General features: G+C 48.7%; 2 protein-coding genes across 7 annotated transcripts in view; both read left to right on the top strand.

Annotated features, from left to right (window-relative positions):
- The first annotated feature begins 2,043 nt into the window (after window positions 1-2,043).
- znf131 (zinc finger protein 131) lies at window positions 2,044-18,497 on the top strand. Of its 2 annotated transcripts, none has more exons than XM_017684902.2 (9): window positions 2,044-2,175; window positions 7,166-7,301; window positions 9,099-9,200; window positions 10,140-10,284; window positions 11,168-11,386; window positions 12,915-13,396; window positions 16,240-16,370; window positions 16,977-17,129; window positions 17,619-18,497. In XM_017684902.2, exons 2-9 carry the CDS (start codon window positions 7,175-7,177, stop codon window positions 17,943-17,945), a joined length of 1,686 nt encoding a protein of 561 aa, XP_017540391.1. In that variant the 5' UTR covers window positions 2,044-2,175; window positions 7,166-7,174; the 3' UTR covers window positions 17,946-18,497. The 2 variants fall into 2 exon arrangements, with proteins under 2 accessions (XP_017540391.1, XP_037392164.1); XM_037536267.1 differs by lacking the exon at window positions 2,044-2,175 and adding an exon at window positions 2,355-2,817.
- A 1,074-nt stretch (window positions 18,498-19,571) lies between these two features.
- The window catches only part of nim1k (NIM1 serine/threonine protein kinase), a 31,369-nt gene continuing 23,229 nt past the window's right edge, over window positions 19,572-27,711 (top strand). For 4 of the 5 annotated variants that reach the window (XR_001856692.2, XM_017684898.2, XM_017684897.2 and 1 more), the window contains exon 1: window positions 19,572-19,665. The gene's annotated coding sequence lies outside the window, so the exon portion shown is untranslated. Of the gene's footprint in view, window positions 19,675-27,711 lie in introns of all 5 variants that reach the window. The other variant, XM_017684901.2, reaches the window with a different exon arrangement.

The following is a 27,711-nucleotide window of genomic DNA, read 5'->3' as shown; positions in this document are numbered from 1 at the left end:
AACGAAAGAAGCGCAAAACCAGAGCACCAATCAGGGCCCAGCGGTCACTTTGTTTAGAGCTGGTTTTGACCTGTTGGTCAGACCGACCCAGTGCAGCACGCGGTTCAACGTCAGCGCAGCAGCGTAAAACTTTGGGAGAGTCTGTTCAACATAAATGATGAACTAACCTAACTTTGTGTAAATAGAGCTCAATATAGAAATATGTCCACATATGCAGTCGAGACTGACGCGGCTTTTTTCTGAATTTCTACAAACACCATTTCATTTTATAGTAAATGAGTTTGGGCTGGTTTATGTTTATGAACAGACGCCTACAGATCAACATAGTAAAGGAGCTCATCTGTGATCCTGAGTTTAAAGCCAGTTTTTATTCAACTTAAACTTGGAACTAAGTTGTAAATAAATCTGAAACTGAAACTTTGCTTGTGTGTAAAAAGTGATTTCAGAGCCAATCGGTTCTCCCTGATGGAAACTGCTTCTGATCATTTTAATAGACGTCAGCGTCACTAATTAATGACCTTCTATTAAAAGACTGGTTTACCAAGAGAGACGCTGGAGGACTTTCACCTGAAATGAGTTCATGAAGCCAGTCTGGTTATAAAAATGATAACAGGACATCAGAGCCAGAATTACTCTTTTAGTACTTTTACTTTATACTTAAGTACATTTGAAGGAAATACTTTAGTACTTTTACTCAAGTGGAGGTCTAAAGGGAGGAACTTCTACTTTTACTGGAGTAACATTTTACCCTGGGTGTCTCTACTTTAACTCAAGTACATGGTTTGCGTACTTTGTCCAGCACTGATTATAACAAAGGTAGAACCTTTATAGCGCTACATAGTAAGATTCTAAGAAAAAAGTCTCTCATCTCTCCATCAATCCAAAGAACTATTTCACCATGCAGAGAACCACTGAAACATGCAGATGGTTCTTTGAGTGTTCATGGTCCTATATAGAACCAATGGTCCTCATTCTCCAAACGTTTAAGAAAAAATTCCTTCTTAAACCCACTTACGTGGTTCTGATGAAGACTCTGACTCACCGATGTCCTCTTATGTGGGGTTTGTTTTCAGGTAAGAACAGAATCCACACACACTCAAGAGACAAAGGTGAGAACCGTTCTGCGCTTTAAGAACTCTCTTAGCCCAGCCCCTGCCTTTTAGAGCAGGAAGCGAGGCTGCATCCCTGCCCCAGAGCCGGTTTATGAGGAGCCTGGCCGCTTCCTATTTCCCCTATTATATCAAAACCACGCCTGCTGAACAGCAGAGGGCGCCCAAGAGCGAGTCCTCAGTGAATGGGAATTGAGCCCAACGGTTAAAAACGAGGTTAAAATAGTTTCTAATCACTTACAGAGAACTTTCCTTTAATTTTAGAAAGTAGAAAAATGGATTTAATTAAATAAGCTAAGAAAACTCACCTGAATGAAGCATTAACTTGGACTCCGGCTCTTTAATGACCTCATAATTAATAATAATAAATAATAACTTGGATGATCTGAGGAAAAACGTCTGTAGAGTAAAGAAATATCCGCTTTGGAATATTTGTGTTCATCTCTTAGACCCAGAAAGTCCCGATATGGGCACGACGCCAACTACAGCAGAGCTTTTATTTTTCTAAAATAAAATGACGAGTCTTATTAGCTTCACGTCGTCATTTTCTGTTTATTTATTTTTTTGTTTGTTTATTTCACTACAAAGAATAAAATGTACAGCTTGCTTGTTCATGTTAAGGTTTTCTCTTGATTTCCCTCCCATATGGAATAAAGTATGTGCTAATTATAAAAGCACTCATGCTGAAAATGTCCTACAAAATATCATTAAAACGCTTTAAAAACATGTTTACTCGGTTTTAGACGGGCTTATTAGGGGCTTCACCGCTCTGTGTGGTGCATGTAACTGAGCCAGTGATATAAAATATGCGCATATTTGTTTATTTTCTGTTCAGAATTTTAGCAGCGCTAGCTTAGCCGTCTCCACCAGTGTGGCTAACTGTTGCTGCGCAACGGCGCACCCACAGGCCCCGCCCCGCACCGGTCGCTGTTGCCGCAGGAGTTTGTGGGAGTTGTAGTCCGGAGCGGCCGCCCTTTTCGGTGATCGACGGAGAGCAGCGCGGCGGGAGCGGAGCGACCAGGAGAGCCACACGAACCGCTCCACACAACTTCGGAGACGCACCGAGGTAAATCCACGCCGATCGGAACCGCCGTGATCGATCACGGGCCCGTTTTGATCGATAAAAAGGCCGATTTGTGCGTTTAAATGCGCGGTTTGATGACGTAACGGCCCCGGCCATATCCCGAATGGCGAGTGTTTACCGGAGTGGAGTTTATTCGGCTTTATTTTGGGGCTTTTTGGCGCGTTTCATGGGCCTGGAGTCGCTCAGGTGGCCTCATGTCGCCGTGCTGAGGCTCTAAGCCGCCGAGGAGGCTCTAATGTCTGTGTTTACAGGCGGACTTCAGGCTTCCTGCTGCGGCGAAGCGACTTAGCTTCAGATGCGCGCTCGAACTCTCCGTTCCACCTTAAATGGAGCAGCAGCTATGTTCCCCAGCCTCAGGCGCCGCAATGCATCTGCTGCGCTACTTAAGGTGGACCGGAGAGTTGGGAGAGGAAGCCTCGTTATACTGAGTTGGTTTTACAGCTGAAACTGCGCCAGTGTTTCTCTGTCTGATCGATTCAGCTGCTCCTCTTAAACTCCAGCGTTTCTCGAGATACCCCGGCGTTTCTCGAGATACAGGCTTGTGTTCGCCTGGTGTTCTAGGCCGTGTCTACACACAGCTACAGTGCATGTGGCCATCACTGTCTAAAACCCACGTGTCTACAGGTAAACACACCTGAATAATGTGTGTTTACATGTTATCACGTCATCTCGAGAACCCCTGTGGTGTTGTGCCTGATGAGGTTCCTGTGACTGGATGTTATCACGTCATCTCGAGGCAGTTCAGCGCAGGGCTGGGAACGGTATTGGAGGGAGTTGAGCGCAGGGCTGGGAACGGTAGTGACGGGAGTTGAGCGCAGGGCTGGGAACGGTAGTGACGGGAGTTGAGCGCAGGGCTGGGAACGGTAGTGACGGGAGTTGAGCGCAGGGCTGGGAACGGTAGTGACGGGAGTTGAGCGCAGGGCTGGGAACGGTAGTGACGGGAGTTGAGCGCAGGGCTGGGAACGGTAGTGACGGGAGTTGAGCGCAGGGCTGGGAACGGTAGTGGAGGGAGTTCAGCGCAGGGCTGGGAACGGTAGTGAAGGGAGTTGAGCGCAGGGCTGGGAACGGTAGTGACGGGAGTTGAGCGCAGGGCTGGGAACGGTAGTGATGGGAGTTCAGCGCAGGGCTGGGAACGGTAGTGAAGGGAGTTGAGCGCAGGGCTGGGAACGGTAGTGACGGGAGTTCAGGGCTGGGAACGGTAGTGAAGGGAGTTCAGCGCAGGGCTGGGAACGGTAGTGACGGGAGTTCAGCGCAGGGCTGGGAACGGTAGTGAAGGGAGTTCAGCGCAGGGCTGGGAACGGTAGTGACGGGAGTTCAGCGCAGGGCTGGGAACGGTAGTGACGGGAGTTGAGCGCAGGGCTGGGAACGGTAGTGAAGGGAGTTGAGCGCAGGGCTGGGAACGGTAGTGAAGGGAGTTGAGCGCAGGGCTGGGAACGGTAGTGACGGGAGTTGAGCGCAGGGCTGGGAACGGTAGTGACGGGAGTTGAGCGCAGGGCTGGGAACGGTAGTGACGGGAGTTGAGCGCAGGGCTGGGAACGGTAGTGACGGGAGTTGAGCGCAGGGCTGGGAACGGTAGTGGAGGGAGTTCAGCGCAGGGCTGGGAACGGTAGTGACGGGAGTTCAGCGCAGGGCTGGGAACGGTAGTGGAGGGAGTTGAGCGCAGGGCTGGGAACGGTAGTGAAGGGAGTTGAGCGCAGGGCTGGGAACGGTAGTGGAGGGAGTTCAGCGCAGGGCTGGGAACGGTAGTGACGGGAGTTCAGCGCAGGGCTGGGAACGGTAGTGAAGGGAGTTGAGCGCAGGGCTGGGAACGGTAGTGAAGGGAGTTGAGCGCAGGGCTGGGAACGGTAGTGACGGGAGTTCAGCGCAGGGCTGGGAACGGTAGTGACGGGAGTTCAGCGCAGGGCTGGGAACGGTAGTGAAGGGAGTTGAGCGCAGGGCTGGGAACGGTAGTGAAGGGAGTTGAGCGCAGGGCTGGGAACGGTAGTGACGGGAGTTCAGCGCAGGGCTGGGAACGGTAGTGACGGGAGTTGAGCGCAGGGCTGGGAACGGTAGTGAAGGGAGTTGAGCGCAGGGCTGGGAACGGTAGTGACGGGAGTTGAGCGCAGGGCTGGGAACGGTAGTGACGGGAGTTGAGCGCAGGGCTGGGAACGGTAGTGACGGGAGTTGAGCGCAGGGCTGGGAACGGTAGTGACGGGAGTTGAGCGCAGGGCTGGGAACGGTAGTGACGGGAGTTGAGCGCAGGGCTGGGAACGGTAGTGGAGGGAATTCAGCGCAGGGCTGGGAACGGTAGTGGAGGGAGTTCAGCGCAGGGCTGGGAACGGTAGTGACGGGAGTTCAGCGCAGGGCTGGGAACGGTAGTGGAGGGAGTTCAGCGCAGGGCTGGGAACGGTAGTGGAGGGAGTTGAGCGCAGGGCTGGGAACGGTAGTGGAGGGAGTTGAGCGCAGGGCTGGGAACGGTAGTGGAGGGAGTTGAGCGCAGGGCTGGGAACGGTAGTGGAGGGAGTTGAGCGCAGGGCTGGGAACGGTAGTGGAGGGAGTTGAGCGCAGGGCTGGGAACGGTAGTGGAGGGAGTTGAGCGCAGGGCTGGGAACGGTAGTGGAGGGAGTTGAGCGCAGGGCTGGGAACGGTAGTGGAGGGAGTTGAGCGCAGGGCTGGGAACGGTAGTGGAGGGAGTTGAGCTCAGGGCTGGGAACGGTAGTGGAGGGAGTTGAGCGCAGGGCTGGGAACGGTAGTGGAGGGAGTTGAGCGCAGGGCTGGGAACGGTAGTGGAGGGAGTTGAGCGCAGGGCTGGGAACGGTAGTGGAGGGAGTTGAGCGCAGGGCTGGGAACGGTAGAGAAGGGAGTTGAGCGCAGGGCTGGGAACGGTAGTGGAGGGAGTTGAGCGCAGGGCTGGGAACGGTAGTGGAGGGAGTTGAGCGCAGGGCTGGGAACGGTAGTGGAGGGAGTTGAGCGCAGGGCTGGGAACGGTAGTGGAGGGAGTTGAGCGCAGGGCTGGGAACGGTAGTGGAGGGAGTTGAGCGCAGGGCTGGGAACGGTAGTGGAGGGAGTTGAGCGCAGGGCTGGGAACGGTAGTGGAGGGAGTTGAGCGCAGGGCTGGGAACGGTAGTGGAGGGAGTTGAGCGCAGGGCTGGGAACGGTAGTGGAGGGAGTTGAGCGCAGGGCTGGGAACGGTAGTGGAGGGAGTTGAGCGCAGGGCTGGGAACGGTAGTGGAGGGAGTTGAGCGCAGGGCTGGGAACGGTAGTGGAGGGAGTTGAGCGCAGGGCTGGGAACGGTAGAGAAGGGAGTTCAGGGCTGGGAACGGTAGTGGAGGGAGTTGAGCGCAGGGCTGGGAACGGTAGAGAAGGGAGTTCAGCACAGGGCTGTGAACGGTAGAGAAGGGAGTTCAGCGCAGGGCTGGGAACGGTAGTGGAGGGGGTTCAGGGCTGGGAAGGGTAGTGGAGGGAGTTCAGCGCAGGGCTGGGAACGGTAGTGGAGGGAGTTCAGCGCAGGGCTGGGAACGGTAGTGGAGGGAGTTCAGCGCAGGGCTGGGAACGGTAGTGGAGGGGGTTCAGGGCTGGTAAGGGTAGTGGAGGGAGTTCAGCGCAGGGCTGGGAACGGTAGTGGAGGGAGTTCAGCGCAGGGCTGGGAACGGTAGTGAAGGGAGTTCAGCGCAGGGCTGGGAACGGTAGTGGAGGGGGTTCAGCGCAGGGCTGGGAACGGTAGTGACGGGAGTTCAGCGCAGGGCTGGGAACGGTAGAGAAGGGAGTTCAGCGCAGGGCTGGGAACGGTAGAGAAGGGAGTTCAGCGCAGGGCTGGGAACGGTAGTGGAGGGGGTTCAGGGCTGGGAAGGGTAGTGGAGGGAGTTCAGCGCAGGGCTGGGAACGGTAGTGGAGGGAGTTCAGCGCAGGGCTGGGAACGGTAGTGGAGGGGGTTCAGGGCTGGGAAGGGTAGTGGAGGGAGTTCAGCGCAGGGCTGGGAACGGTAGTGAAGGGAGTTCAGCGCAGGGCTGGGAACGGTAGTGGAGGGGGTTCAGCGCAGGGCTGGGAACGGTAGTGACGGGAGTTCAGCGCAGGGCTGGGAACGGTAGTGACGGGAGTTCAGCGCAGGGCTGGGAACGGTAGTGATGGGAGTTCAGCGCAGGGCTGGGAACGGTAGTGATGGGAGTTCAGCGCAGGGCTGGGAACGGTAGTGGAGGGAGTTCAGCGCAGGGCTGGGAACGGTAGTGAAGGGAGTTGAGCGCAGGGCTGGGAACGGTAGTGACGGGAGTTCAGCGCAGGGCTGGGAACGGTAGTGACGGGAGTTCAGCGCAGGGCTGGGAACGGTAGTGACGGGAGTTCAGCGCAGGGCTGGGAACGGTAGTGAAGGGAGTTCAGCGCAGGGCTGGGAACGGTAGTGCCTTTAACTGGGGCTGAGCTGAGTCTCGGAACAGGACAAACCCTCTGTTTATCATATTAATCTGATTATTAATCTTGTTGGTATTTGTTGGTTCCTCCCTGATCAATACTCCCTGCAGTCGATCACAGCTGTTATCGTAATGAGACTTTACACTGCGGTACTGATGCAGCTCAGCGTCAGTGCCGTCGGTACTCTGTGCTGCTAGACCTCCAGAATGTGTTCCGTAGGGTTCCATACAGCTCCAAAGGGGTTCTTCTATTGTTATGATGTCAAGCTAGTAACAACAGAAGATCTCATTTCTTGGTTCTACACAGAACTATTTTCCAAAGGTGCTGTATAGAACCATTTACAAAACATTCTCCAGCCTGAAGAACCATTTCACCATGCGGAGAACCCTTTAGACATGGAAGTGGTTCTTTGAGTGTTCATGCCTCCGTATAGAACCATCATCTTTGCTGAAAAACCTTCTGTCGACCTCTTTGCGTGTGTCGTGCTCTTATCAGGAACTCTGGTTCTAAGCTGTCTGAGCCTGAGGTGGTTCCACCTGCTTTGTCTGATGTAGTGATGGTTTCTGTCTGTGTCTGTTTTCGTTCTCAGGGCTGAACCATGTCTGAGGCTGGAGATGTTGGAGATCTCGGTCATGAGTTTCCAGCCCATTACAAGGTCATGCTGGATAAGCTGAACGAGCAGCGACAGCTGGACCAGTTCACAGACATCACTCTGATCGTGGACGGTGGGCCCGACACTCTATTCTTATCTAGAACTTAAAAATAATACCGTAAATAACACCTGATGCTCTAGTTGATTAAGTCTGGGTTCTATTTTAACATCACAGTAAACCCAGTTAGCTGGTTTCTAATGACACTGGCGATATCACTGGACGCTGCGGACCGGAAAACTTAATAACAGCATTAATATTTATAATGTAAACAAAAAATTAAGACTTTTGTCTTCCGTTTTAAAGTCAGCCTGAAATCTAAACTGACCTTTATAGCTCATGTACCTCATATTCAGCAAGAACACCATACACCGAAATGTAGTGCCTGTAGCCCCGCCTCTAAATCATATTAACCAATAATATCATGTTTCTTGTGGCGCGACTGCGAGTACCGTTGGTTTTCTGTCCAAGCCCGACCCAAACCCAGCAAGATTCTGTCCGAACCAGATCCGACCCAAACCACATCAAGTTTCGAGTCTGAGTCTGACCCGGCTGTAACAGAATTCTGTCCGAAACTGACCCAGACTGGCCCATAATGACTCTGAGCGAGGCTGGAGAGGACGGCACTGGTTGCTGGTATCAGTCGTCTGAGTGTAGATCGTGAAAATCTGAATTAAATCTAAAATAGTGATCAAATAATCTGCGCAAATGAAGTTTAATTGCCACTTAAATGAATAAATAATCTGATGAAAGACTGTAAGAACTGAGCCACGGCCCCAGTTTAGTGCTGGGCGGTGTGGAAATAAAACAGTATCACTAAACTTCAAGAAGTTTTCATGATCCGTTTCTCTGATACCCTATTCTTCAGTGGTCAGGACCCCCATGGACCCTCACAGAGCAGGTACTGTTTGGGTGGTGGGTCATTCTCAGCACTGCAGTAACACTGACGTGGTGGTGATGATGTGTTGGGGTGTGTTGTGCTGGTGCGAGTGGATCAGACAGGAGTTATTAAACACAGTGTCCACTCTCTGTCCACTCTATTAGACACTCCTACCCTGTCGGTCCACCTTGTAGATGTAAAGTCAGAGACGACAGCTCATCTGCTGCTGCACAGTTTGTGTTGGTCATCCTCTAGTCCTTCATCAGTGGACACAGGACGCTGCCCACAGGACGCTGTTGGCTGGATATTTTTGGTTGGTGGTCTGTTCTCAGTCCAGCAGCGACACTGAGGTGTTTAAACACTCCAGCAGCACTGCTGTGTCTGATCCACTCAGACCAGCACAACACACACTAACACACCACCACCACATCAGTGTTACTGCAGCTCTGAGAATGGCCCACCACCCAAATAGTACCTGCTCTGTGAGGGTCCATGGGGGTCCTGACCACTGAAGAACAGGGTAACAGAGTATCAGAGAAACAGATGGACTACAGTCTGTAACTGTAGAACTACAGAGTGCAGCTATACAGTAAGTGGAGCTGATAAAGTGGACAGTGAGCAGAGAAACGAGGAGGTGGTCAGAGTGTTGCGGCTGACCGGTGTGTATTGTGATGTAATTTATCACGATAAAGGTAAATTTTGTTATAATGTCCTGCCCTGAGCGCAAAGCGAACTTTGAGAAATAGTGGCCGGGCCATGTGATGAGATTTGATCGTGGTCAGTTGTCGCGGTGCGGTCCAGTTCTCGTTTTCACGTTCTCAGGGAGAAACGGACGGATTACAGTCTGATAAGTCAGTAAAGTCACGGTAAAACTCCGCGCTGTGCTGAATGTTCTCCGCAGGGCTTAATGTCCTGCTCTGTGGAACGGCTTTGTTAATATTTAATGCTGCCGATGTCGTACGACCTGACGGCCGTTTTCCTCTCTGCTGCAGGTCATCAGTTCAGAGCCCATAAAGCAGTTCTGGCAGCCTGCAGCCACTTTTTCCACAAGTTCTTCCAGGACTTTACTCAGGAACCCCTGGTGGAGATAGAAGGTAAGTGAATCAACTTTGGACGTCTGGTTCCCAAACCATGGATATCTGCAGCTGTAACAGCTTCCACTCTTCTGGGAAGCTTCTACAGGATTTTGGAGAGTGTCTGTGGGAATCTGTGTCCATTCAGTCTAAAGAGAACTTGTGGTCAGACACTGATGTTGGACGAGAGGGTCTGGCTCTCAATCTCCGTATAGTTCATCCCAAAGGTGTTCGGTGGGGTTGAGGTCAGGGGGCTGTGCAGGCCACTGGAGTTCCTCCACATCAAACTGGTCACTCCATGTCTTTATGGAGCTGCTTTGTGCTCAGGGACTCAGACCTGCTGGAACAGGAAAGGCTCTTCCCCAAACTGCTGACCCAAAGCTAGAAGCTTAACTGTAAAATGTCTTTGTGCTGTAGCATCAACATCACCCTTCACTGGAACTGAGAGCCCAAACCCTGAGAAACAGCCCAGCCCATCATCCCCCCTCTGCCAGACTCTACTGCTGGCTCTGCATTCCAGTAGGGAACATTCTCCTGACACCCACCAAACCCAGATTCATCATCAGACAGACAGAGAAGCTGATTAATCACTCCAGAGAACACGGTTCCGCTGATCCAGAGCAGCTTTACACCCCTCCAGCCGACGCTTGGTATAGTGCATAGCGATCTTGGGCTTGTGTGCAGCTGCTCAACCATGAAAACCCATTCGATGAAGCTCCTGATGCTCAGGTCTTGCTCCTATACGCTTCTATTTCACAATAATAGCACTTACAGTTGGCTGGGGCAGATCTAGCAGGGCAGAAACCTCACAAGCTGCTGGATACTTTGGGGTGCATCGTGTATAATAACATTCACCATGTTTATAAAGGCGCATTGTGTTTAACAAACTATGAAATGAGAATTTCGCTGTGTTAAAAACCCTCGACCGGTTTCTATTTTCTCTCCGCTGTGTGTGAACAGGAGTGAGTAACGCAGCTTTCCGGCACCTGATGGAGTTCACCTACACGGCCACGCTGGCGGTATACGGAGAGGAGGAGGTGAACGACGTGTGGAGAGCGGCTCAGTACCTGCAGATGCAGGAGGCCATTAAAGCCCTGAACAACAGGTTAGTGTTCCTCACCTTCAGCGTGGATGTGCAGATAAAATAGGCGTAACAGATGTTCCACTCCAGAGGGGTAAAAATGCTCTGATTCATCCGTTTCACTTCCTACTCGGTTAAAATGAATTATTTTTAACTCTATTAATATTCAGTAAACTGTTCACTCGTTTTGTGGCCGTTTCTATTATTTACTATTAGTTACTATAATATGATCATGTAAAAGTAAATAAAAAGCACCAATATTAATATTATAAGTGGAAAAGAAGGGAAAAAATGAAAAGGCCGTGTTCAGACCGGCAGCCCAAACCTGATTTTTGGCAGATCCAGATTGATTTCTGTTGGTCTTGTTTCTAATCAGATCTGAAACTCATTTGTAGCTGGTTTGAAATGCGACTCCACTCAGATTTCTACAGATGCATCTCAGCCTGGACGCTCTGGACACTCTGGACAGTCAGATCAGATTTCAAAGTGCCATTTTTGTCACTCGTAACTCGATAAACGGCGCCGACGTGGAATCCAGAGTGATGAAGAGCTGGGATTCAGGAGGAGCCTGGAGGGGAGATGATGCTCCTCCATCTCTCCTGAAATCCCCCCACCAGCGTAGCTACGTAGTTACCACGGCAACCCATGCAGGTAGACTGGTGATGTCGGGACACGCAAATCCGATCCGACCGCTCGCAGAGCGGCCAGTCGACTCGGAGGATCTGATTTGAGGAGCGAATCCGGTTCTCCAGCCACGCAGGACGTGGGCTGTTCGATGCTTCAGCGCGAGGCGTTTGTAGACACCCCTCATTCGTGCTGTGTAGTATGGGGACACGTCCGTAACGTATGGACGCGTGAGTTTTGTGGGTCGTCACGTTGATGTGATCATGTTTCTGATTCCTCGCAGGATGAACGGCGTCACCGTGCTGAGCAGGTCGCAGGTCCTGGCCGAGAGGAGCAAAGCGAAGAAGAGGAAGATCGCGGAAACCTCCAACGTCATCACGGAGACGCTTCCGTCCGCCGAGACGGAGACGGTGGAGATCGAGGTGGAGGTCGGAGACGACGCCATCGAGGTGCAGGAGGGAGGGCTGGAGGAGGTGGTGGACGCAGGACGAGGGAACTCTGAGTACGGCTGCACGGCGCACGCCGATTATTATTGATCAGTGTTCCAATATTGACCTGCGCGGTAATGATGGGATGGTCAGGGCGCCCCCTGCTGTTTGCGTTCATAAACGTGATTCATTTGATTCATATATATATATCGGTGACGCGGATCATTGAATGACAGGAAGATACTATTTCCAGTTGCGCTGGAGACGCTGTTATCAGAGTCTTGCAGTGAAGTCTTTCAGTTATGACCCAGGAGTAGCGCTGGGCGTCGCCCACCAGCCGCTCCTTCTTAAACCCACTTACGCAGTTTTGCTTCATTCTCCAGTGTCCCTCTTATGTGGGCGTTGTTCTCGGGTAAGAACAGCAGCTACACACGCTCAAGAGAACTGTTCTGCGCTTTAGGGACACGTCGTGAATCTGACGGAGACTTTTTCTTAGAATCGTTCAGAAGAACAGACTTAGGAGGACACTGGAAAATGAGGCCCGGTGTTGTGTAGTATTTGCGGCTGCTGCCCTCGCTCAGCGACCGAGCGCCAGCGGAAAGCTTAGGGTGGCGTTTTAATCCGTCACTGAGATTTCTCTTCTGGAGAAATGAGTGGCGGTGTTGGAGCACAACCAGCAGATGGCGCAGTTCTGGCGCAGTACATACACACTAGGGGGCAGTGAACACACTAGCCCGGAGCGGTGGGCAGCCCTATCCGCAGTGCCCGGGGAGCAGTTGGGGGTTAGGTGTCTTCCTCAAGGACACAAGGGGAAGTCGTGGGCTGGAGGTCAGGGAACTGGCGCTATAACCGGAAGGTTCGATTCCCAGTTCCGGCAGTCCATGACTGAGGTGTCCTTGAGCAAGACACCTAACCCCCAACTGCTCCAGGGCTGCCCACCAGTGTGCTCACTGCCCCCTACTGTGTATGTGGTGTTTCACTTCACGGATGGGGTAAATGCGGAGGTAGAATTTCCTCATTTGTGGGATTAAAGAAGCATCACTTAACTCAGTCATGCGCCGTCGGCCCTGGGGATCGAACCGGCGCCCTTCCAGTCACAGGGCCAGTTCCCTGACCTCCAGCCCACGACTGCCCCTACAAAAAATAAGAATTATTATTATTATTATTATTATTATTATATGTTTAGTATTCATCCTGCACTTTTCATACAGCTTCACAAAAGAAAAAAGATCAGATTGGAACCAGACACTTGAACATTTTGCCATTCCAGACCCAGTTTTACACTAAAGATTTGAGCTTAAAGTTCCTGCAGCTGATAATATCGACTGATGTAGTGTAATATATATTTGAGAAGTATCATATTTTCCTAAACTCAACTCTGAATCAGTTCTCCTATCGTCATCCAGCAGCTGCGTGTCCGCATCATGCAGGCCTAATTTAAACTGTGTGAATGTTGTGGTGATGGGACTGTCTCTGGTTTCTGATACTAATTCTCTTTTCCTGATCGGTCCCTGTTCCGTTAGATGATGCTGTGTTAGGGCTGCACTAATTCATGAAAACGCAGCGATGTAATCGCAGTAATAATCTGCCCGTGTCCTTCAGCCCCACCACAGAGTCCTCAGACGACTCGGCTCTGGCTCTGCTGGCCGACATCACCAGCAAGTACCAGCAGGGGGAGCAGACGGTGCACGTGGTGAAGAAGGGTGAGGAGGAGACGGTGGTCCTGCAGGAAGAAGCTGTGATGGCCACCAAAACCCTGGAGGGCATGGAGGTGGTGGAGGTCCAGATCTCTCAGCTGGACAACATGTTCCGCTGTGATAAGTGTGACCGCTGCTTTAAGCTCTTCTACCACCTGAAGCAGCACATGAAGACGCACTCGGCCGGCCTGGAGAAGCCCTTCACCTGCAAGCACTGCGGGAGGCCGTACGCTCGGGAGGGGGCGCTCAAACAACACCTGAACACCTACCACTTCGAGGCGGAGGAGCAGTCCCACCGGCAGAAGAAGAAGGTGCACGTCTGCGTCTACTGCAACAAGCAGTTCGACCACTTCGGACACTTCAAAGAGCACTTAAGGAAACACACAGGTACCATACGAGTGTCCAGGTATCTCTCCAGGCTCCGCCCACTAATGCATTCTTAGTTAGGTACTGTTGTGAGGGTAGAAGGCTGAATGAATAACCGACTCTAAATGTAGGTATTGTGATATAAACCGAGTCCGTTCTACAGTTTCTCATTAGGCTGAATGAATAACCGGCTCTAAATGTAGGTATTGTGATATAAACCGAGTCCGTTCTACAGTTTCTCATTAGGCTGAATGAATAACCGGCTCTAAATGTAGGTATTGTGATATAAACCGAGTCCGTTCTACAGTTTCTCATTAGGCTGAATGAATAACCGGCTCTAAATGTAGGTATTGTGATATAAACCGAGTCTGTTCTACAGTTTCTCATTAGACTGAATGAATAACCGACTCTAAATGTAGGTATTGTGATATAAACCGAGTCCGTTCTACAGTTTCTCATTAGACTGAATGAATAACCGACTCTAAATGTAGGTATTGTGATATAAACCGAGTCCGTTCTACAGTTTCTCGTTAGGCTGAATGAATAACCGACTCTAAATGTAGGTATTGTGATATAAACCGAGTCCGTTCTACAGTTTCTCGTTAGGCTGAATGAATAACCGGCTCTAAATGTAGGTATTGTGATATAAACCGAGTCTGTTCTACAGTTTCTCATTAGGCTGAATGAATAACCGGCTCTAAATGTAGGTATTGTGATATAAACCGAGTCCGTTCTACAGTTTCTCATTAGGCTGAATGAATAACCGACTCTAAATGTAGGTATTGTGATATAAACCGAGTCCGTTCTACAGTTTCTCATTAGGCTGAATGAATAACCGGCTCTAAATGTAGGTATTGTGATATAAACCGAGTCCGTTCTACAGTTTCTCATTAGGCTGAATGAATAACCGGCTCTAAATGTAGGTATTGTGATATAAACCGAGTCTGTTCTACAGTTTCTCATTAGGCTGAATGAATAACCGGCTCTAAATGTAGGTATTGTGATATAAACCGAGTCCGTTCTACAGTTTCTCATTAGACTGAATGAATAACCGACTCTAAATGTAGGTATTGTGATATAAACCGAGTCCGTTCTACAGTTTCTCATTAGGCTGAATGAATAACCGACTCTAAATGTAGGTATTGTGATATAAACAGAGTCTGTTCTACAGTTTCTCATTAGGCTGAATGAATAACCGACTCTAAATGTAGGTATTGTGATATAAACAGAGTCTGTTCTACAGTTTCTCATTAGACTGAATGAATAACCGACTCTAAATGTAGGTATTGTGATATAAACGGAGTCTGTTCTACAGTTTCTCATTAGACTGAATGAATAACTGACTCTAAATGTAGGTATTGTGATATAAACCGAGTCCGTTCTACAGTTTCTCATTAGACTGAATGAATAACCGACTCTAAATGTAGGTATTGTGATATAAACCGAGTCCGTTCTACAGTTTCTCATTAGGCTGAATGAATAACCGACTCTAAATGTAGGTATTGTGATATAAACCGAGTCCGTTCTACAGTTTCTCATTAGACTGAATGAATAACTGACTCTAAATGTAGGTATTGTGATATAAACCGAGTCCGTTCTACAGTTTCTCATTAGGCTGAATGAATAACCGACTCTAAATGTAGGTATTGTGATATAAACCGAGTCCGTTCTACAGTTTCTCATTAGGCTGAATGAATAACCGACTCTAAATGTAGGTATTGTGATATAAACCGAGTCCGTTCTACAGTTTCTCATTAGGCTGAATGAATAACCGACTCTAAATGTAGGTATTGTGATATAAACCGAGTCCGTTCTACAGTTTCTCATTAGGCTGAATGAATAACCGACTCTAAATGTAGGTATTGTGATATAAACCGAGTCCGTTCTACAGTTTCTCATTAGGCTGAATGAATAACCGACTCTAAATGTAGGTATTGTGATATAAACCGAGTCCGTTCTACAGTTTCTCATTAGGCTGAATGAATAACCGGCTCTAAATGTAGGTATTGTGATATAAACCGAGTCCGTTCTACAGTTTCTCATTAGGCTGAATGAATAACCGGCTCTAAATGTAGGTATTGTGATATAAACCGAGTCTGTTCTACAGTTTCTCATTAGGCTGAATGAATAACCGACTCTAAATGTAGGTATTGTGATATAAACCGAGTCCGTTCTACAGTTTCTCATTAGGCTGAATGAATAACCGACTCTAAATGTAGGTATTGTGATATAAACCGAGTCTGTTCTACAGTTTCTCATTAGGCTGAATGAATAACCGGCTCTAAATGTAGGTATTGTGATATAAACAGAGTCCGTTCTACAGTTTCTCGTTAGGCTGAATGAATAACCGACTCTAAATGTAGGTATTGTGATATAAACTGAGTCTGTTCTACAGTTTCTCATTAGACTGAATGAATAACCGACTCTAAATGTAGGTATTGTGATATAAACCGAGTCCGTTCTACAGTTTCTCATTAGACTGAATGAATAACTGACTCTAAATGTAGGTATTGTGATATAAACCGAGTCCGTTCTACAGTTTCTCATTAGGCTGAATGAATAACCGACTCTAAATGTAGGTATTGTGATATAAACCGAGTCCGTTCTACAGTTTCTCATTAGGCTGAATGAATAACCGACTCTAAATGTAGGTATTGTGATATAAACCGAGTCTGTTCTACAGTTTCTCATTAGGCTGAATGAATAACCGACTCTAAATGTAGGTATTGTGATATAAACCGAGTCCGTTCTACAGTTTCTCATTGGACTGAATGAATAACCGACTCTAAATGTAGGTATTGTGATATAAACCGTGTCTGTTCTGTGGTTGGACAGTAGGTGTTCTGTCTGTGGTGTCTGTCCAGGTGAGAAGCCTTTCGAATGTCCAGATTGTCATGAGCGTTTTGCACGGAACAGCACGCTGAAGTGTCACATGTCCGCCTGCCAGAATGGATCAGGAGCCAAGAAAGGACGGAAGAAGCTGTACGAGTGTCAGGTGGGCTTCACATCACGTCCTAGACCACCGACAGTCTGGCGCTACATTAACCTCTGACAACATAACCATACAGTATATAAGCCGTATAGACAGACAGCACGTATAGAAAATCATCTCCGGGCTTTCATTCCTTCATTGCAGTGCCGTCTGTTCTTTATTATATTATCTCATGTTTTACGTTTACAGAGTGTGGAAGTCAGAATTCCGTGTGAAATGATGCAGTGGAGGAAAACCTTGCGTTTTTGTCGTTTTTCAGTTCACCATTATTTCATAATAGCCGTTGTTCTTTACATTGTGTGTAAATTTTACGATGAATGGACCAAAAGAAACGGCCCAAATGGACTTTTATCTTTTGATGGGACGTCACTGTAGAAATGAAACAACTGTCTCTTGCCTACAGTCAAGCATGGTGGTGGTAGCATCATGGTCTGGAGCTGCATGGGTGCTGCCGGCACTGTGGTGCTGTCGTTTCTTTCTGTTAAAAGAAACTAATAAAATTCACCTTTTATAAACTAAATGTCTCTTCCTTATTATTATATTGTTGTATTTTCTTGTTGTGCAGTGTTCAGATCTCTGACTGACTCTTTTACCTGCTTCTGCTCTCAGGTGTGCAGTGAGGTGTTTAACAGCTGGGAGCAGTTTAAAGACCACCTGGTGATCCACACAGGTGAGAAGCCCAATCACTGCACCTTCTGTGATCAGTGGTTCACGGCTCCGCGGGACCTGGGGGCTCACCTGAGGGACCAGCACGGCTTCCAGGTACGGGTGGGCGCGGCTATTAAATCGCACACCTTTCTCACCTCGCGAAGAGACTAATGAACATCTTGTAATACCAGCTCAGCCCAGCAGGCGGCGCCCTCGCCTGAGCGCGCGGCACGCCTCATGTTTACCTTTTAAACCTGTTCCAATGTGTGGCCTGTACAGCCGTGTGCAAAAGTCTGCGCTTTGTCTGTGAAGCATTTTGAGCGTATTATTATTATTATTATTATTATTATTATTATTATTATTACATTGGAAGAAGCACTCAACAAAGTGTGGCCTGTGCAAAAGTAATGGCAGATTTGATATTTATGTACATTATTATTAAACCGTTGGGGTGAAAATGGACATTTAATCATTAATCTGATTTAATTATTTATAAAATTAATTAATCTTTATTGGATCAAAGCCTTTGTATTGTGATTAGTTCGTAGGTCTAATCTGAAGGTCAGTCCGTCACTGAATAATCATTCCGCTGCCCGTCTGCAGGAAGAGGTGGTGATCGCCGACCCCGCGGCCGTGCTGGCGGTGACCGGCGTGGAGGAGGGCGAGGAGCGAGTGGTGCTGCCGGACGGGATGCGGGTGGAGCACGTCACGGTGGAGCCGGTGGACGTGGTGGCCGTGGAGGAGGCCGTGGTTCTGGAGGAGGAGGCGGCGCTTCACGCCACGGCGGAGGAGACGGTGCTGATAGAGGTGGAGGAGGAGGGACTGAAGGAGCAGACAGTGGAGGTCCATCTGGAGCAGGTCACAGAAGAACCGCAGCAGGAGCAGGAGGTCCGGACGGAGGAGGTGAAGGTCCAGAGCGAGGGCGTATGAGATGAAGACGCTGAGAACCCTTTACGGACGAACTGAACGTCGACGTTTGATATTTATTTCTGAAGCTGGGCCACTTTTCTCCTCCCCGGCCTGACGGTGAAGCCATGGTGGTTAAGAAGTAGCAGTGGGTTCTATTTAAGCTTTTTAGGAAAAGCTGGTCAAGAGAACTCAGCTGGGCTCAGCTGGACGTGTGGAAATGTCCAGGTGCTCTGCCAGTTTAGTTCTCTGAGGGAAAACGTCTTATTTTTGTTCTTGTATATACGAGTGTTGCTGTTGTTGGCTTAGATCTGAGGTGGACGTTAAGGCGGCTCTGTAGACGATGCAGCATTTGGCTTTTGCTCCGGTGCCTCTTCCCCTGCAGCTGGACGCGGTCAGTCTCCCTCTCTGCCTCTCCGAGGACATTCAGACAGCTCAGGAACCTGAATGTCCACGCCCTCATCGTTTTTTTTTTCATCATTTCAGATTGTTATTGATTTGTACAGAGCAATAAAATGCGAAATTAAATATGTAAGAGCATGACCTGCCTTTTATAAAGAGCTGTCAGGACTTTTATTTTGTCTGATGTGTTTGTATTTCCAGCACCAGATTATATTATTCATATTTGGCAGAAATGATGATGAACAGCCCGACAGGACTTTTATTTTGTCTAATTGAATATTTTTTGCTGTTTTAAACCAGAAAGAGTGAGACAGCACATGCAATATAATATGAATGGTATTATACAGTTATATGAACTCAAATATATAACAGTAAAATTATATATACATGAATTTCAGTTAAGTCAGTCAAATGAAGTCATTTATAAATGTTTTATTAGCAACATGTATAAATATGTAATACAGTGAGGTTACAGGACTATTTTACAGCTTTAGTCACAAACTCAATAAATAAATAAGAGCTTTTCTATTCTAAAGGGAAAATTCCCCCATAATCCAGTGTGTGAGGTGTAAACAGAGATCCAGAGGGTTTGGAGCGAACTGGTTCAGCATCTGTACAGTGGTGGTGATGGGGACCAGGCGTCGCCATGACTACGACACAGATATAGACACTTTATTTACCATCCAGAACCACCAGAGAACCCACACGAGTCTTCTGAGCTTATATGGAATGTTGATGATGGAAAACAGTGGAAAATCTGGAGTAATATGGTAAAATAATATATTGAGGCCACAACTTAATATATTAATACCACAATTTAATAAATTAATACCACAACTTAATATATTGAGGCCACAATTTAATATATCGAGGCCACAGCTTACCATAGTAAGGCCAGAATAAATTGAATGTACTGAGGCCATGAGCTCTGAGAAATGTCCCTCTTGTCCTCAGTGTGGTAAACTGTGGCCACGCCTTATTAAACGCGAGTCATCGTGTCCGGCTGTGTGTGTGTGTGTGTGTGTGAGAGAGAGTGACTGTGTGTTGACCTGCTGACCTGCTGGGTTATGTGTCTGTTTGTCCCTCAGGTCAGTGAACTTCTCAACAATGAGGAGAAACGAGGAGACGAAACTTCTTAAACCTGCGTTTTCGGAATTCTGACCCCTGATTGGCGCGGATCAAACTCAAGCCCCGCCCCTCGCACGCGTCGATTGGCCAGAGCGGCTGTCCGTCATTCGTCCGCCTGTTGTTTTTCTATTGGCCCTGAAGAGCCGGAGAGAGGAGAGGAGAGGAGGAGAGGAGGAGAGGAGCAGCTCCGGAGCCGCAGATCTGATCTGATAAGGTAGGAAAGGTGGGTTAAAGCGTCTGATCGGCGGATCAGGGCGGTGTTCGATCCGACCAGGGCGGTGTTTTTACCGGAGAACAGCGTCAGCGCCGGCGTGGAGAGTCACGCTGCTCTGGGCTCAGACACGGAGACGCTGTCTGGGCTGGTCACTTGGGGTTTTATTGACCACTGATCACTCAGTTTTACTCAGTTCCCCTTTATTAGAGCATCTATAGTAGATTATACTACAGGCTATGCAGGTGAGGGCCCATCAGGGCGCTACAGCATCATAGGCAATAGAATGGAAATATTATATATGGAATAATATATATTATACAGCTTTATAGTAACAGTCGCACTTGTTTTGGGGCTTCACATTGAAGTTATAAGCCTGTAATAACACTACCTGGCTTTCTTCAGGACTCATATAGATGTTCTTCATAAGGTGTGAGATGATCATCTGCACAGCTGAGTCTCCAGGGCTGCATCAACACCTGCAGAGTTCATTTGAGTCCAGCTGGACGCAGATATACACCCCCAGACTGGATTAGACCCTCAGGAGCTCGGCGTGCGCGTCCACTGCGTCTCAGTTCACACAAATGAAACAGACAATGTTCAGATTTGTTCCAGTGATGACGGTCAGTGCAGTGTTTCTGAAGCCGGAGCAGATTGGATCCTGAATGACTGGCCGCAGCAGCGCTTACAGCCTGAGCAGGGGTGATCCGGGAGGAGGAGTGTTTATTTCATGCTTTAGTGTTTAGTCTGTTCTCCAACGTAAACACGTCCACAGACCTGAACGCTCTGCTCGTCAAACCGCGTCCGAGATGTTTCAGAACCTTTAGACCCATACAGAAGCAGAGCACGTGGACTGGTTGAATATATATTTATATAAGCATCATTTTCATCTCGTTTTATTTTTATTATTGATGTCCAGATGGGGAGCGGGCGGGTGATGAGGACGGTTTGGGTTTATGATCCACGGTGCGGTGTATTCAGATAAAACCATTTTAAATGCCTTCTGTAGGTGAACGGTGGCACATTATTCTGGACCCTCCTTCACTTTTAATAAGAAGGTGTTAAGAACCGTAAACAGCTCATGGACTGATGGCAGACCACCTTCTGACCAATCGGAGACAGGCTTCTGACCAATCCTCAGAGACAGCCTTCCCATCAAAGACAGCCTTCTGACCAATCAGGGACAGCCTTTTGATGAATCAGGACAGCCTTTTGACCACTTAAAGACAGTCCAATTAGAGACAGACTTCTGACCAATCAGGGACAGACTTCTGACCAATTAAGAACAGCCTTTTGACCAATCAGGACAGCCTTCTGACCAGTTAAAGACAGTCCAATTAGAGACAGACTTTTGACCAATCAGGGACAGACTTCTGACCAATTAAGGACAGTCCATTCAGGGTCAGACGTCTGAACAATCAGGGACAGTCTTCTATTTCTAACCAATCAAGGACAGTTATCTGACCAATCAAGACAGCCTTCTGACCAATCAGAACAGCGTTTTGACCAGGTATGGACAGTCTAATCAGGGGCAGCCTTCTGACCAATCAGGGCCTCCAGTGCGTTAATCACTGCTGTTAATTTGTTGTGTAGGCCTTAAACGTAGGAGCAGCCACGGAGCTCCACATTCCTCCTTCACGTCTTTCCGATCAGCATCATAAATGCTTTACTTTCTGCATATTCACGTAGTCAGACTTCCCGAAAATCAGCCTCGTATTCCACCCACTGTTCATCGTTCCCGTCACGCTCCCAGACACACGTGCAGGTTCATCAGAAAACATCCTTCAGGAGCTTCAGATCTGTGGCTGGTCGTCAGCCCCACGTGTTAATTAAAGAGTAACCATGGTAATACGGTGGGGCCCGGCGCACGCTTCTCCTCGACGCTCCGGCCGAGATTCATAGCAACTTTTGTTCGGGACCCTTTGATGACTTCTGGGCTCTGAGGACGTGAAGCGTTCGGGCCTGTGTGGTGTTCGCCCTGAGATTAAAGCTGCTTTGAAGGCTGGAGAATAAATTAGGAGGACACAAAAGAAGCGGAAACAGCTTTCATAGCGTGATCTGCATGATTCCGCGCGCCGCCCCCATTTTCTCAAGGGTCCCAACATCAGCGGACGTCTTTGATTGCATGAATCTTCGTTGTCTGAGCTGCTAATGTGGACACTTTCATGTCCTTCACTCCAATCAGAGCCAGCAGGGCATAAAACGATGTTCAAGCCAATGTTCTGCGGTCCAGTTTCCCCAGCTTTCGCCCTCTTACCTCAGCCAAGACATGCTCAGTGGGTCACACGGTATCAGAAACCATGTCATCCAGACTCTTAGAGGTGCTCTAAGACGTCTGCGTGAAGATTTAGGCCTGAACTCAGCATCATGCTGATTATACACTCACCGGCCACTTTATTTATCGCTCAGCTGCTTGTTAACACAAATAGCTAATCAGCCAATCACACGGCTGCAGCCGTGGTCAAGACGACTTGCTGAAGTGCAGACCGAGCATCAGAACGGGGAAGAAAGGGGATTTAAGGGGCTTTGAACGTGGCGTGGTTGTTGGTGCCAGACGGGCTGGTCTGAGTATTTCAGAAACTGCTGATCTGCTGGGATTTTCACACACAACCATCTCTAGGGCTTACAGAGAACGGTCCAAAAAGGAGGAAATATCCAGTGAGCGGTCAGTTGTGTGGACGAAAATTCCTTTGTTGATGTGAGAGGTCAGAGGAGAATGGGCAGACTGGTTCCAGATGATAGAAAGGCAACAGGAACTCAAATAACCAACCAGAATCTCTGAGGAACGTTTCCAACACCTTGTTGAAAGTCTGTCATGAAGAATTAAAGCAGTTCTGAAGGCAAAAGGTGGTCCAACCTTTTACTAGCAAGGGGTACCTAATAAAGTGGCCAGTGAGCGTAAGATCCTAATCTTACACTCACCGATCCTAAGATCCCAAAGCTCCAGTGGCTTCTCGTCCAACATCAGTGTCTGACCTGACAAATGTGCTTCTGGAAGAACGGTCAGAAATTCCCATAAACACTCCTAACCCTTGTGGAAAGCCTTCCCAGAAGAGTTGAAGCTGTTATAGCTGCAAAGGGTGGGCCGACATCATATTAAACTCTATGGATTAAGAATGAGATGTCACTCAAGTTCATATGCGTGTGAAGCCAGACGACCGAATACTTTTGGAAATATAGTGTTTGTGGGAAACCGTGGTTCTCAGAGGATTTACTAATGACTCAGACTGTTTACAGCAACACCTCATCCAGTCAGACTGTGCCGGTAATCCCGACGGTAAACAGCTTCAGGATTATGAAACACCCCTGAGAGTCACTCCATCAGGGCTTCAGAGAGACAGGTCATACATAACGGTATGTATGACCCGTCTGAACTGTACATAACGGCTCGGTTTATACTCACACCAACTCACACTCGGCTATACACTCACACCAACTCACACTCGGCTATATACTCACACCAACTCACACTCGGTTATATACTCACACCACTCACACTCGGTTTATACTCACACCAACTCACACTCGGCTATATACTCACACCAACTCGCACTCGGTTATATACTCACACCAACTCACACTCGGCTATATACTCACACCAACTCGCACTCGGCTATATACTCACACCAACTCGCACTCGGCTATATACTCGCACCAACTCACACTCGGCTGTACACTCACACCAACTCACGCTCGGTTTATACTCACACCAACTCACACTCGGCTATATACTCACACCAACTCGCACTCGGTTATATACTCACACCAACTCACACTCGGCTATATACTCACACCAACTCACACTCGGCTATATACTCACACCAACTCACACTCGGCTGTATAATCACACCAACTCACACTCGGCTGTATACTCACACCAACTCACGCTCGGTTTATACTCACACCAACTCACACTCGGCTATATACTCACACCAACTCGCACTCGGTTATATACTCACACCAACTCACACTCGGCTATATACTCACACCAACTCACACTCGGCTATATACTCACACCAACTCACACTCGGCTATATACTCACACCAACTCACACTCGGCTATATACTCACACCAACTCGCACTCGGCTGTATACTCACACCAACTCACACTCGGCTGTATACTCACACCAACTCGCACTCGGCTATATACTCACACCAACTCACACTCGGCTATATACTCACACCAATTCACACTCGGCTATATACTCACACCAACTCGCACTCGGCTGTATACTCACACCAACTCACACTCGGCTGTATACTCACACCAACTCACACTCGGCTGTATACTCACACCAACTCGCACTCGGTTATATACTCACACCACCTCGCACTCGGTTATATACTCACACCACTCACACTCGGTTTATACTCACACCAACTCGCACTCGGTTATATACTCACACCAACTCGCACTCGGCTATATACTGACACCAACTCACACTCGGCTATATACTTACACCAACTCACACTCGGCTATACACTCACACCAACTCACACTCGGCTGTATACTCACACCACTCACACTCGGTTTATACTCACACCAACTCGCACTCGGCTATATACTCACACCAACTCGCACTCGGTTATATACTCACACCAACTCGCACTCGGCTATATACTGACACCAACTCACACTCGGCTATATACTCACACCAACTCGCACTCGGTTTATACTCACACCAACTCACACTCGGCTATATACTCACACCAACTCGCACTCGGTTATATACTCACACCAACTCGCACTCAGCTATATACTCACACCAACTCGCACTCGGTTATATACTCACACCAACTCACACTCGGCTGTACACTCACATCAACTCACACTCGGCTGTATACTCACACCAACTCACACTCGGCTATATACTCACACCAACTCGCACTCGGTATATACTCACACCACTCACACTTGGTTTATACTCACACCAACTCACACTCGGTTATATACTCACACCAACTCACACTCGGTTATATACTCACACCAACTCACACTCGGTTATATACTCACACCAACTCACACTCGGTTATATACTCACACCAACTCACACTCAGCTATATACTCACACCAACTCGCACTCGGTTATATACTCACACCAACTCGCACTCGGTTATATACTCACACCAACTCACACTCGGCTGTATACTCACACCAACTCACACTCGGTTATATACTCACACCAACTCACACTCGGCTATATACTCACACCAACTCGCACTCGGCTATATACTCACACCAACTCACACTCGGTTTTATACTCACACCAACTCGCTCTCGGTTATATACTCACACCAACTCGCACTCAGCTATATACTCACACCAATTCACACTCGGTTATATACTCACACCAACTCGCACTCGGTTATATACTCACACCAACTCACACTCGGCTATATACTCACACCAACTCACACTCGGCTATACACTCACACCAACTCACACTCGGCTATACACTCACACCAACTCACACTCGGCTATACACTCACACCAATTCACACTCGGTTATATACTCACACCAACTCGCACTTGGTTATATACTCACACCAACTCACACTCGGTTATATACTCACACCACTCACACTCGGCTGTACACTCACACCAATTCACACTTGGTTATATACTCACACCAACTCACACTCGGTTATATACTCACACCAACTCACACTCGGCTATATACTCACACCACCTCGCACTCGGCTATATACTCACACCAACTCACACTCGGCTATACACTCACACCAACTCATACTCGGCTATATACTCACACCAACTCACACTGATGGGTGGAGCTAAACCGCTGTAACTGAACGGTGGGGCTAAACCGCTGTAGCTGAGTGGGTGGAGCTAAACTGCTGTAGCTGAATGAGTGGAGATAAACCGCTGTAGCTGAGTGGTGGAGCTGAACCGCTGTAGCTGAACGGTGGAGCTAAACTGCTGTAGCTGAATGGGTGGAGCTAAATTGCTGTAGCTGAATGGGTGGAGCTAAACCGCTGTAGCTGAATGGTGGAGCTAAACCGCTGTAGCTGAATGGTGGAGCTAAACCGCTATAGCTGAATGGGTGGAGCTAAACCGCTCTAGTTGAATTGCTGGAGCTAAACCGCTGTAGCTGAATGGGTGGAGCTAAACCACTGTAGCTGAATGGGTGCAGCTAAACTGCTGTAGTTGAATGGTGGAACTAAACCGCTGTAGCTGAATGGTGGAGCTAAACTGCTGTATCTGAATGGGTGGAGGTGAACCGCTGTAGCTGAATGGGTGGAGCTAAACCTCTGTAGCTGAATGGGTGGAGCTGAACTGCTGTAGCTGACTGGGTGGAGCTAAACCTCTGTGTAGCTGAATGGGTGGAGGTGAACCGCTGTAGCTGAATGGGTGGAGCTAAACCGCTGTAGCTGAATGGGTGGAGCTGAACCGCTGTAGCTGAATGGGTGGAGCTGAACCGCTGTAGCTGAATGGGTGGATATGTAAATGAGTTGTTAGTCATGTTATTAATGATGTATGATGAGTGTTTGTGTTTGTGCTGATGGTCCAGAGGAAATGTGCTGCGCTCTGACAGCTGATCCTCCATCACGCACACTAATCTATCACCTGGCAACCCAGCACAGCCCATTCTAATAATCACCTCCTCAGCTTCAGCTCCTCACACCTGTCTGCACCCTCACTCTAATCACTGTACACACTTACACACATGGCTCTTCAAGGGTTCTTCAGTAAAGACAGCGCTTCTGTCTAGAACCAAGAGCACTCAAAGAACCATCTGCATGCTTAAATGGTTCTTCAGATTGATGGAGAGTGAGCAGTATATGGTTCTATATGGCACCAAACTGGGTTCTTGTATTGACACAGTGTCACGCTTGTAACTATGGGTCATTCCCAGCATTGCAGGACCGCTGACATGGTGGTGGTGGTGGTGGTGTGTTAGTGTGCGTTGCGCTTGTGCGAGTGGATCAGACACAGCAGTGTTGCTGGAGTTTTTAAACACTGTCCATTCACTGTCCACTCTACTAGACACTCCTTCCTTGTTGGTCCACCCTGTAGATGTAAAGTCAGAGACGACAGCTCATCTGCTGCTGCACAGTTTGTGTTGGTCATCCTCTAGTCCTTCATCAGTGGTCACAGGACGCTGCCCACAGGATGCTGCCCACAGGACGCTGTTGTGTAACAGCTCTTACTCTCTGATTGTTCCGTGCTGACATGGGATTAAGCACTCGTGTTGATTGAGTGACCAAGGCTGGATTAAGTCCTCAGTCCAGATTACAGGGGTGAGCGTTTACTATTCACTTCACACAAACACACAGAACCACAGTATAAACTTCCCTGTGAGCGCAGAGTCGTCCCTGTGTCCCTGTGTCCCACTGTCCCACTGTAACCGCTTCCTTTAGGAAGCCCCAGTGGACAGTCAGACTTCATGACACACTCAGTAATAATGAACTGATGGTCAGTCAGGTTTGTGCTGCCTGGACAAGTTTCTCTTCCTGAGCTCACTTTTCGCAGGAATTCCGTCGTGGTGGTTTCTGTGTAAAGGCTGCTGGGCAAATCCGGCAGGCGTGTTTAGAGTTGGACGTGGAGGACGTAAGTGTTCCGATTCTCTGCGCTCGTCTCACACTCGTCTTCTGAAGGAGTTGGCGTAGGTTCCAACAGGGAGCTCGCAAAACTGGCCCTAAATCCCTTCCAGCAAGAGGATAGAGGACCAATGTCGGCCCGCTGATGGCGAAGCTGGAGGTCCACTGGCGTTTCGCTCAGCGTTTTCCGGTTCCAGGCGGCCCACCGGTGGTTCAGCAGCATAGTAGTCAAAATTCCACCGACCGTCACTCAGTTTCCACTCACAGTCCAGTTTACTGATGTCCCTTCCTCCTTTCTTTAGCTGTAAAGTTTGTTGTTTGAGGAGGTTTAAAAACAAGTCAAGGCTTGTGTCCAGGGCAGTAATCTGGGTGGTCCGAGGGGGGGCCAGCAGTGGCAAACAGTCTATGGGGTGCCGACCTCATGACATGAACTGGCTACTGAGAGATGAAAACTTTCCAGATGGCCAGAGAGCCAAACTGACAGCAGT

Source organism: Pygocentrus nattereri, chromosome 29 (assembly GCF_015220715.1).
Source record: "Pygocentrus nattereri isolate fPygNat1 chromosome 29, fPygNat1.pri, whole genome shotgun sequence".
Taxonomy (NCBI): domain Eukaryota; kingdom Metazoa; phylum Chordata; class Actinopteri; order Characiformes; family Serrasalmidae; genus Pygocentrus; species Pygocentrus nattereri.
This window is presented reverse-complemented; position numbering and strand designations above follow the sequence as displayed.